Source organism: Passer domesticus, chromosome 12 (assembly GCF_036417665.1).
Source record: "Passer domesticus isolate bPasDom1 chromosome 12, bPasDom1.hap1, whole genome shotgun sequence".
Lineage (NCBI taxonomy): Eukaryota > Metazoa > Chordata > Aves > Passeriformes > Passeridae > Passer > Passer domesticus.
The window spans coordinates 14981591-14992835 of NC_087485.1; the positions used below are offsets into that span (position 1 = coordinate 14981591).

The following is an 11245-nucleotide window of genomic DNA, read 5'->3' on the forward strand; positions in this document are numbered from 1 at the left end:
CATGCTCAATTGCTTAGAAAATACATGAGAGAGAAATATATATTTGGGGGGAAACATACAAATTCATAGGCGAAGCTGGACCATAAAACCAAGTGACCTTTGCAGCATTAAGTATTGTGTGCAACTAATTAAGAACTATGGCCATATTAACATTTTTTGTTACAGAATCAAGGATATCAGCTACACAGCTTAACCCATTGGACATATTTTTTTCATTTCCTCCCTATCAAAAACTGTGTTTGCAAACAATAACTCAAAGCTACTTGTTAAAAAAAAAAAAAAAAAGAAAGAAAAAAAGAAAAAAGCAGGAGGAGGGAAATCACCTTCTGTAGTCTTTTTCCCACTTGGGACCATGCCTCAAAAACTCCCTCTCTAGTTACATGCTACCTTTCATACATTTTATATTTCCCATAATTTTGCGCTACAAAGAAGCTTTCCACTGTACAGTTCCATTCCTGTGTTATTTCCTATGTCCTGGGTTTTGATATAATGCACATATTTGTCTCTCATTTCATGAAATATACAGTGATATTTATGTCTCACTTGTAGCCACACTGAAGATTGGCTTCTTAATGAACTACATCTTTAATGCCGCACAGTCAGGGATATTCGCACGCAAATACAAGACAACCTGCCTGTCAAAATCTTTTCAATATCTGAAATTAATTCATTGACTAAAGTAATGTACTTAAAAAAAAAAAATCTTAGCTCTGACAAAATATGGAAGCGGAGGTTCCGCTCTAAACAAGATTTTTAAAAGAATTTTACAAAAAGTGTTACAATAAGGTGTTTATATTTTTCCGTATGCTTACCATATTACTTTTATTATGTGTAGCATCAAAGTGATTATAGCAATTACATCTAACAGAATTAATTATAGAACATCCCATCATTTCTAAATACATAATGCATTAGAGGTAAGCCAAAGAAAGAAAACATCTTGACTGTGGTTACTATTGTTGGAGTATTTTTTTCTTTAAGCATGAAGGCAAAACCAAACTAGGAAGAAACATACAGAAACGGCGGGGCAACAGTGAAATGTTAACTACAAAAATCAGAATATCAAGGCAGGTATGTTTTTTACTAGCGATAGTAACCTGTGCAAAGCTGCGCTAGCACAAATATCCATGTAAAATCCATTAGAGTTTTTAATCACAAAATATGGAAACTAGCCAATTCACCTAACCAATGTGTTAGTACATAAAGACAAGAGTGTATGAGTGAAGGAGTTACAAGCCTTTACGTATGCAAAATAAATTCACTCAAAGCTTCATTAATATTAATTTAAATTCAGAACCCATTTACATTAAATTGTTCATTAAAAATTGCCTATTTTATGCAACATGCATTCCGCAAAGAACACATAAGAAACTGAAACAGAGGGCTCAATTTAATGATGGAAATATCAAAAGTAAATGAATTTGGATCATTCCAAACGAATTACAAAGCAGCCCTCCGCTCTGCGCCAGTGCGCGAAGTTTGGCGGGAGTTTGGTGGAAGGGCAGGGAAACCTCCTGGCTTCCCCCTTGGCCGCCGCCCTTCCCACCTCCCCACCAGCACACAGCCCTGCTAAAACAGGAATTATTTATGGACAGGACCTAAAACCCAGCCCCGTGACAATGGTGGCTAATTGTGAGCGCACTGGGCCGCCTCCAAACTTGCGCTAATTGCCAGCGCTGCCGGGCGGAGCTGCCCAGGAGCCGCGCCCGGGCGGGAGGGGATGGCAGCTGGAGGTGAGCCACGCTGGCCATGGAGGCTCCTCACTGGCAAACTCCCACACCAACACGCACAGTCAACTTACGTGATTCCCAACAGCTGCTCTGAATGAAGAAAAGAGAGTCATAATTAATAACATGTGTCCTGACAGAGTTAATTAATAATTTATAATTAAGTCTAAAATACGAACTTAGATTATTCTTGAAGAGTTGTCCCTTTACAGCCCGAAGAGGCCAGGTAATGGCATTGGCAAAGAGCTTTCAGATATTTTATGATCCTCTGGTAACTCTTTCCCTACTCTCCCTCCACCCTCAAGGGAAAAAAAACCCCTTTGAACATTTTCTGAGAAATATCTTAAAGTTGATGCCTGCAATGAGAAGTGTTTAAATTCTGCAGATTGGCTCTCTGCTGAGATGACCAAAATATCTTTCAGGCGCAAAATCAGGCAAATGCAGTAGGATGAATCTCACAGTCTCTGAAATTAAGCCCTACTTATTTCAACTCTTTCAGTTCTTTTTATGAAAATGGTAACAAACAATTTCAAGCTCTGACAATGTTCTATTCTGCATTATTGTACTTAAGAAAACTACAATACAATCTCTCGTGGACTATGCTTTAAATCCTTTGAGCCAATTTTCATGCTTTATTTTTTTGTTATGTTGAAATCAAGAAAAATCAATTGCACACAAATTTTTTTCAATCCTCCTCCTTTAGGTTATGACACATACACACACAAAAAAGCAACGCATCCATTGTTTAGTGGGATTTTTAAAATTAATTTAATGTCTAACTGCAAATGCTGGAAACTAGAATTAATCTGTCTGGATAAAAAAAGGCTTACAGACATTTAAATGCATGTATCGGGACACTTTATCAACCTAACATAAAATTGTCATCTTATCTTATTATATGACTATTTTATGCATGTGTCAAAGAATTTGAAAATGAATGCCTGTCTATTCACTCTAATTACAACTGCATATTATCTGTCTGGATGTACCAGTCCATATCATTGTTAGCAAATACAATATATTGTATTCACCTTTCATTTTTAACTTAAGGCTGATAAACCACAATTTGGGCGTAACTAAATTTTAAAAAAATTACCAAACACACAGAGAAGAAAAAAAATAATCCGACTAAAACACCTGAGGTAGATTGTTTAGTAAATGATGCTGAAGTATATCACAGATAAGATAACACGCGACTGCTCAGCAACTATGTTATTTTTGGTGTTGTATCATAACCATACACACGCATACACTCCTACTTGACAATGCAACACTTCAGGCATCTTAATACCTGATCCACTAACAGCACCTTGAAAACAGGGCTGTGTTAAAATCTGACAATCTGTATTTGGATGCTCTAGGAAGCAGTCACGACATTGGATTAAAATATGGATTACTACACCGTAAAGCCAGCAGTGCCAAGGTTTGCTCAGAAAGATAACACGTAGGTTACTTTACGTCCTGGCAGATGATTTCTTTTCATTCACTCTGTACCACCATATGTTTCTGCATAAGCGTGCACGTAGCACGCTTAAAAATGTACCCCACACTTCACCCTGAAGGTGATCTTTTCTATACAGTTTCCACTAATCCTGGAAGCAGGGCTGACAAAAAGGACCCACTCTAATCCTGCTAACTCACCCTAGCTTCACTGCATTTCCCATAACCCTGCAGCAGTCACAATTCATTCTAATCACTTTACAAAACAATCTTTAGTAAAAAGAGGAAAAATGCAGACTTGTAAGCCAATTTAAGAAATAACTGCTGATACATCAGTTATTGACTATTTCACTCCTGCTCATGATAGTGCTCAAGGCAAAACCGAGAACAAAATGACAACATCAACCGCACGCAATAAACTGTGGCCCAGGAGAGCACTGAAGCCCTAATTGACAGCTGTCAAGCTAATGGGAGAAATGGCAGCTGATTCTGGAAAATTCTGTTTTCCAGGCAGATATTCAGGAGAATCTATCAAGCCTTTTTATATTTATGCCCCTTTTTTCTTTTTTTTTCCTTTTTTTTTTTTTTTTTGCATTGTTCCTTCACACTTTGCCGGGAAAAAAAAAAAAAGCAGAGGACAGCCATAACTAATCATTTTGTCAGCTTGCTGCTAGGAAGAATCTCTGCCCAACAGAGAAATATGTGGCAGGTTTGGAGGCAAATAACATACCAAGGGCTGACACTGCAAGTACCTTTATAGGTAGCCTACTTTATCGCTACATTTACTTTTGGGGTATGTATGTAGTTGCAAGCAATTGCCATAAATTAAAGCGAGCGTTCGAGTTGCCGGAGTCAGAGCTGCCTGGAAATCTGGCGGCACAACCTGTGTGCCATCTTGCATCTGTTTGCTGTGCTGCACCCCCAGCCCCACGCTGGAGGGGCCGAGGGCTGGCACGAGCACTCAAGTCCCTGGAAAGTGGAAGTGCTCCGCACCTCTGAAGCATCAATGCCGTGTATTTCGGTGCTCACGCCGACCAGGTGCAGCTTTTGAACGTAAGCGCAGAAGTTGGGAAGAGCCTAAAGCATACAGAAATCTCTAGGATTTAAAATATACTATGTAAAAAAAAAATAAATAAATAAAAACCCCAAACCAAAACCATAGGCCCAGGTTTGTTTGGGGTTTTTTTCCAGAGCCTTGAAAACTCAGTGCAGTTGTCTGGCTCTTACTGTTTTATTAAATATATATATAAATAAATAAATAAGTAAACTAAATGTGATTCCAGCAAACCACTAGCTCCCAATGCCTTCTCACAAGGTTTGTACACAAAATATGTATTAAGTCATTTCTGTCAGTAGGAAGTACATTTTCTTTATCTTTTAAATAGGTCTCTAAAAAAGCTGCAAGTTAAAGCTATAATTTAAGGATAGATAATTACTGTTTGCATGATCAAGACTGGCCTCTATTAATACAATATCTTAGCTTCCCCAGACAGTAGCCTCTAACTGGAAAATACCTTCTTCCTCCTGACTTACATGACAGAAGTCTTTGGAGCAGCAATTCTGACTATCTTTTTGCTTTAACAGGTGAGGAATAAAATTGCAATCCCTGACTCTCCTTCCCAAATTTACCTATGATATTCAGCTGAGGCTCAAAGCAAACAAAGTGAAATTATCATTTTTACAGATTCTTGATTCTCAGAGACAGCTTTAGTCTTCCACAGTGTGGTGTTAACACTTGGGCTAGACATAAAGAATTTGTGCACCTGTCTGTTATGTCTGCGAGCTCTGTGCTGCTGAGAGTTCTTTGTTGTTGTTATTCTACTCCAGACCATTAAAAGGGTCCTAATTCCTATGACATGATTATCCAGGTACCAAAGCCCATTTGTCACCTGCAGCAGAAAATTGAGTTAATGCACAACTAAAGGCAACCAGGACTGTGTAATATCAACTTGATTACATCAAACTAGCTGCAAACCTAATTCTGCTGGATGACACTGCGTGGAGCTTGTCATCTCCAATCATTAAAGCTGTCAGGAATCCATCAGGTTTACAGCTAATTAGGTGAACACTAATGAAGCTGGCAAAACAACTTTTCTTTTTTTATGGCTGAGCGGACCTTTCAGTTTGGAGAAAAAAAATTCTCGAGTATTCTCAAGGTTGCTGGGGACTGGATTTCCTGAGTTACCAATCAGCAGACATCTTTAATTCTCCCCCCACCACCACCTTTTTTTCTCTCTCAGTACCAAGCAATCAATTTGTCATCACTCTCAGTATGCCACAAAAGCAGTCATGAACCTTATAACTCGCAGCTCTCAAGCCAAACGGGGGGGGGGGGGGGGGGGGGAAAAGTAAGTTTTTTCTGTCTTAAAATAAAACACCTCATACAGCTCACTTATTTATCTTCATGCACTTATCAACAGCATGAATGTTCTTGTTTTTTCACTCTTGTCAAATAAGTAGCCCTTCAGTCATTCTACATCCCCCATATCCATTAGGCAGAGGCATTTTGATAAAGTAAAGCCAAAGCTAGTGTATGGGAAAGAATGAAAGCACTCACTCTGCCAACTTCTGATTGACCATTAAGCTATTGATGAATGTGCCTGTCAGGAGAGAGACAATTAAATCAAATATGAAACAAAGTCGTTTTGACGGGTCATTTTGATAGAGCAAAACCATTCTTCCATCTCCTATTAGTCCTGCAGTCAAGTTTTTGTAATGAATATTTCTTAACTAACCTGTTATTTCTTAGCTGCTTTTTAAGGTGTTAAAAAAAAAGCCTTTGCTGTTACTGCTATTAGAAAAAGTAGCATTTCCAATGTGACCAATAAAAGCAGCATCTCAGTGGGAAGCAATTATACACAATACTAAATGTTTAATGTGGCTATCAAAAAGCTAAAAGTTTAAAGAGATTACACTTCTGCTAAATATGAAAGATAGATCGCGTATCATGGATGATTCGCTTGAGAAAGGAGGGAGAGACAGAGAGTGGTGGAAGGAGAGAAGGATACCTCAGAATGTGTGTTTAGTGCAGAAACACTTTCTTCCAGTCTGTGGAGAGAGAGCCCAGTATACGGCAGAGTCGAAAATGGAAAAGCACGTGGAAAATCTAGATTTTGCAGAACTAAATTCACATTAAAAAATAGAATTTCCCAAGTATCAGGAAAAGTTCCTCTGTCATTTTTCTAGAAAACTGTTAGTTGATGGCATGGGCCAGAAAAGCAAAATATTATCATGAAGTCTTTGGCTACGATATTGTTCGCTAGATGCTATCACTAGCGTACTGTGAAACTTTCCAAACTTTCTAGCTGTTTGTACGCGGGGTAAGGCTGCTGGGAAGTCTATTTCCCTATTTCAAAAGCACTGGCCGAAGGCATGTGGATGTCCAAGAGCAGCAGAAAGGCAACACGCACGCTGCCATTTACAACCTGCCCTACACCCCGAGCCCCTCGCTGCTCACCAGAGCCAAACCGCCCCACTCGGAGGAGCCGTCAGGCAGGGTGGGAGCTGCTGAACGCCTGGGCTCCAGCAACGCCCAGCGCAGGGCTACCTGCTCCAAGCTGTCCCAAGGCCGGCCGCGCCGGGGTGCTGCCGGAGCCTCGCCAGCCTCGGGGCTGCCCCCGGGGCCCGTGTCCCCCGGGCAGCCCGGCCCGCGGCGGCCCCGCTCGCCAGGAGCCCCCCGAGCGGCGCGAACGGAGCTGACAGGCCACGCGTGACGTCACCGAGTCTGGCGTTACCATGGCAAGTGATTTATTGATGTTTATCGGGAATGAATAGATCAAAGGCTGCCAGATGACAGGCGATCAATCAGACATCAAATCAAGGATGGCAACAGGCCAAGGAAACCTTTTCCAGCCCACATATCCCCAACTAAGGATTACTGTAAAATTATGTGGGGCTTTTCTTCTCCTGTTTTCTTTTCAATTTGGCTTTTCCAAAAAAATACTGCTTAAGTTTAACAGGAGTTGACATTTCTGGCAAAAGGAAAACAAGCCAAACAAACAAAAAGCCTCACCAGCAAAAGTAATTCTAAAAAGGAAAAAAGAAACCAGTGGAAATTGTAAAGGCACTATCAGAAACATTCACCAGTCACTTGACAATACACAGACACTTTTTTTTTTTTTTTTTCCTCCTTTGGTTTACTTTGCAGCTTCTACCCTGGACTCATAAATAAGAAATCAATAGGATTAACAGAAGAGGCTACCAAAGAAAGTGACCAACTAAGACTGTCTGTCTGTCCGGCAGAGACATCTCCAGTGCAGTACAAGGGCACCAGAGAAAAAGGTAAAAGTTGGGCAAAGGAACCAGTTCTGGGCTTGGATCTTCAACTAACACTGCAGAGCCTCCAAATCACTTTGTCCCTGCCACTTCATTCACAGCGTGCCATATTTTTATACATACCCTCTCTCTTTTTTTATAGGAAAGAAAAATTAAATATAAAGAATATTTTCCCTGGCTTTCACAAACCATTTGCCTGTGAGGGAAGGGGATGTAGAAGAATGAAGACTACGAGGGAGAAAAGCAAAGTAGGTGCCAAAGTACGGGCTGGAATTAACCAAAATTCGCCTCCTGCTTCCCCCAGCCCCGGAGTGACACCGACCACGGGAGCCCGAGCAGCGTGTGCCCGCACACACCCGCCTGCCCCTCGCACAGGGCTGCCCCGGAGCCGAGCCGGGCGGCGGCAGAGTTCGGAATAAATCAAAGTGGGCACCAAAAGTGGGGAACGGGCTTTCATGCGCCCCCCACCCCAGAAGAAAAAAATAAATAAAATCCCCCCAAAACCCCCAGCCCGGCGCTGCGCCTGCAGCCCGGGAGTTGCTCGGCAGAGCCCTCGGCAGCGGGGCAGCAGCGGGGCAGGAGCGGCGGCGGAGCCCGCCGGGAGCCGGTTATGAAAGAGACGGAGGGAAGCGAGAGGAGAAGCCGGCGGCCGCGCAGGGAAGGGAAGGGAAGGCAGGGAAGGAAGGGAAGCGGCTCTCGTACCTGCTGCGCGCCGGGGCGCTTGCTGCTTCCTCCTCGGCATGCTGGGCTCCTGCGGGCGCCGGCGGGGGGGGGCAGCCGGGGCGCGGGGGTGGGAAGAGTTGCCTCAGCCCCAGAGATCCGGTGAGCTGCTCCAGCCTCGGCGCGAGGGCTGGGTCGGGGATATATTTTTTGTTGCTGTGCATACACGATGCCGAGTAGGAGGAGGAGGCGGCGGCGGCGGAGGAGGAGGCGGCACAGAGGAGAGGACAGCCCTGCTGCTGCTGCTGCTGCTGGCAGAAGAGGGGGGAAGTTTGACAAATCGCCCCGGAGGAAGGAGGAGGGGAAGCCCCCCGAAGAGGTGTGCGGGCGGGAGGGCTGGGGAGAGCCCGCAGTCCCCCCCACCCCGCCCTGCGCCCCCGGTGCCTGGCCGGGCTGGGAGATCACGGCATAAAGACAGGGGATCTCTTGGCCGGAGCCGGCGGAGCCTCAGCCTGCGCTCTCCACTCCCGGCTCGGCGCTGGAGCGGCGGCGGCGGCGGCGGCAACAGGCGAAGCTTGAAGGGAAACGAGATGATCGCGGTGTCACTCAAACTGCTCCGCCGAGGGGGAGCGGGGCACCGCCGCCGCCCGCCCCGGGCCGCGCCTGCACTCGGCGCGCATCGCCCGCCGGACCGGGCACGGGGGCGGGCAGGGCTCTGCCCCGCCGGCCGGGGCGACCCCCTCGCCGCGCCCCCTCCGCCGCCGAACTTCGCCCGCCGCCGGCGCCGGTCTCCCGGAGGCGGAGGGCTGGCCGGGCAGGGACAGGCAGGGCAGCCCGCCGGGCTCCGCGCCGCTCGCCCCGCTCCCCGCCGCAGCCCTTCCCTTTCCGCCCCCGCGCGCACCCGTTCCCCGCCGGAGCCCCCCGCAGCCATCGCCCCCCGCCACGCCGGGCCACGGGACCCCCCCGTCCCCGCCGCCCCCCCTGCGAGGAGGGCCCGGCCCGCCGCTCCATCCCGGCCGCCCCGCGCGGTGACAGCGGCGGCCCCGGCTCCCCGCCGCGCCCCGCAGCGCTGCCCGCCCCGGCCGCACTCACCGGCGCGCCGCCCGCCCGCCGGCACATCCAGCTCGCCGGCTCCCACCTGGCTGGCGCCGCGGCCGCCGCGCTCCGCTCCGCGCCTGCGGGCGGGCGGTGTCGGGGCCGCCCCGGCCGGCGGCCGCTATCGGCGGCGCCCCCGCCAGCGGAGCCGCTGCTCCCGCCCCGCGGGGCCAGAGCGGCGGGGAGCGGGCAGCGCCCGCGCCCCACGCACCCGGCTCTTCGGGAAGGAGCACTTTTGCCTCGTTTTCCCTGTTTGGGGGGTTGATTTTTTTTTTTCTCTCTCTCTCTCTCAGTTTTGTTTGTTTTTTTTTTTTTTAATTTTTTTTTCTCGGTCCAAGTTCACTGCCGAGCCGCCGCGCTCAGTTCGGCGAGCGCCGGCGGATCGATGTGCTGCGGGTTTGATTGCGCATCCCTGGGCGGCGGGGCCGCGCGGCGCGGGGAGGGCCGGGGCGGCGGGGGGCGCGCGGGGCCCGGGCCGCTCCCGCCCCCGCTCCGCCCGCACCGGACCCGCCGCACCCCGGCCGGGAAGGGGACACGGGAGCAGCAACAGCCAAAGGAAAAAAAAAAAAGAAAAAAAAAAAAAAAGGAAAGGAAAGAAAGAAAAAAAAAAAAACAAACCAGTAGCTTTTTTTTTTTTTTAAAGTTCACGGGGAGGAATTAAAAAAAAAAAAAAAAAGGCTGAGCTCACTTTTACGGTAAGATCAAAAAAAATTTCCACTCGCCCCCATTCTTCGAGATTTGGGATAATTCCAAATACCTGACTAAGTGCAGATGTTGTTGCGTCTTCACATCCTATAAAGCCGCCGTGCCGCTCTCGGGCTCTCGCTTCCCTTTCAAGTTGCAGGAAATTCAAACACTTTACATGACGGGTGGAGAAGGTTTGGGATTTTTTTTTTTTTTTGGATTATTATTGTTATGAGTTGATTTTTTTTAAGCTGATCTTTAGGATGAAAAAAAAATCGCAGTCGCCTAAAGTCCCCGGGAAATTGCTACTGTTGGGGGAAAACGAAACATTTCTTGAAAACAAGAAAATGGTGAGTTGTCAATTGCCGCTTCTGCTGCCAAACTCGCTCAGTTCCATCTCATTGATACTCGCTGGTTGCTCCTCACAGTTACAGTATCTGCTCACAGAAGGAGCGATCAGATCTGCTTAAGAGACGACACCGAGACGTTCCCCCCCCTCCCCAAAAAGCGCTGTGTGTGTGAGTGTGCGAGCGTGGGTGAGCGGCGCGGCAGGACGGGGCCGGGCGGCGGGCAGCCCCGGCGGGGCGGGCGGGCGGGCTCGCCGCCGCGGCGGTGCGTGCCGCTAGATCCGCCCTAACATCTGTCCGTCTCACCATTGGCGCATCCATCAGTGTCACCCTGGCTGCACATTGCAACGACAACACATCAGACACTACACAGGCCGGCATTCGGTACAAATAACCAACATACTAAACAACTTAACCGGGGAGGAGGGGACCAGCCGCAGCACAAGTATTTACAAACGTTAGACAGCCTCGGGAAGCAGAGCTCGGCTGCGGTTAATAGCTCGTTCATTCTCTCTCCCTCCTCCCCCTTTAAGTAGGAAATAGAAAACCTAAATAATTCACGCCCCCACCCCCCCCGAAGGATGCTCCGGCCGGGGGCCGGGGCCGGGGGCCGGGGCCTCCCCGCGCTCAGCCCGGCTGCGCTGCGGGCTCCGCGGGGCCGCGGCCGCGGCAGGAGCGCAGCGGGCGCGGAGCCGCCAGAGGCGAGCCCCGGGATGCGGTGCGGCTCGGCCGAGCCGGCCCGCGCTGCGCAACATGGAGGATTCCTCCGAGCTCTGGAGCGAGAGAGACTGAAACAAACTTTGGGATGCTCGGCCGGGAGTTTCGGCAGCCGAGAGCCCCGGGAGCCCTGGCCGCCCCTGCTCCGGAGTGCGGGGAAGGTCACTCTGCCACCAGGCGCTGGTAGAGCGCCCTGAAAACTACCACAGCAAAATTAAAATGACACGGCGCGCGTAGTCACTGCAGTCCTGTAAAGGCTGTTCTGAAATGTGCGAGAGCCCTCTCCAAAGCCAGGGACGA

The 11245-nt window shown here is 48.3% G+C and overlaps 1 protein-coding gene across 4 annotated transcripts in view; it reads right to left on the reverse strand.

Moving 5' to 3' along the window:
• TSHZ3 (teashirt zinc finger homeobox 3) overlaps positions 1-10088 on the reverse strand; it is a 65012-nt gene extending 54924 nt beyond the window's left edge. Inside the window, exons 1-2 of one of the 4 annotated variants that reach the window (XM_064386670.1) lie at positions 9955-10088; positions 8145-8410 (exon numbers count right to left, since the gene is read on the reverse strand). In XM_064386670.1, the coding sequence (XP_064242740.1) occupies positions 8145-8184 (40 nt within the window). In that variant the 5' untranslated portion in view covers positions 8185-8410; positions 9955-10088. Of the gene's footprint in view, positions 1-8144; positions 8414-9194; positions 9318-9954 lie in introns of those variants that run through there. The other 3 variants (XM_064386669.1, XM_064386667.1, XM_064386668.1) reach the window with 3 other exon arrangements.
• Between the last annotated feature and the right edge of the window lie 1157 nt (positions 10089-11245).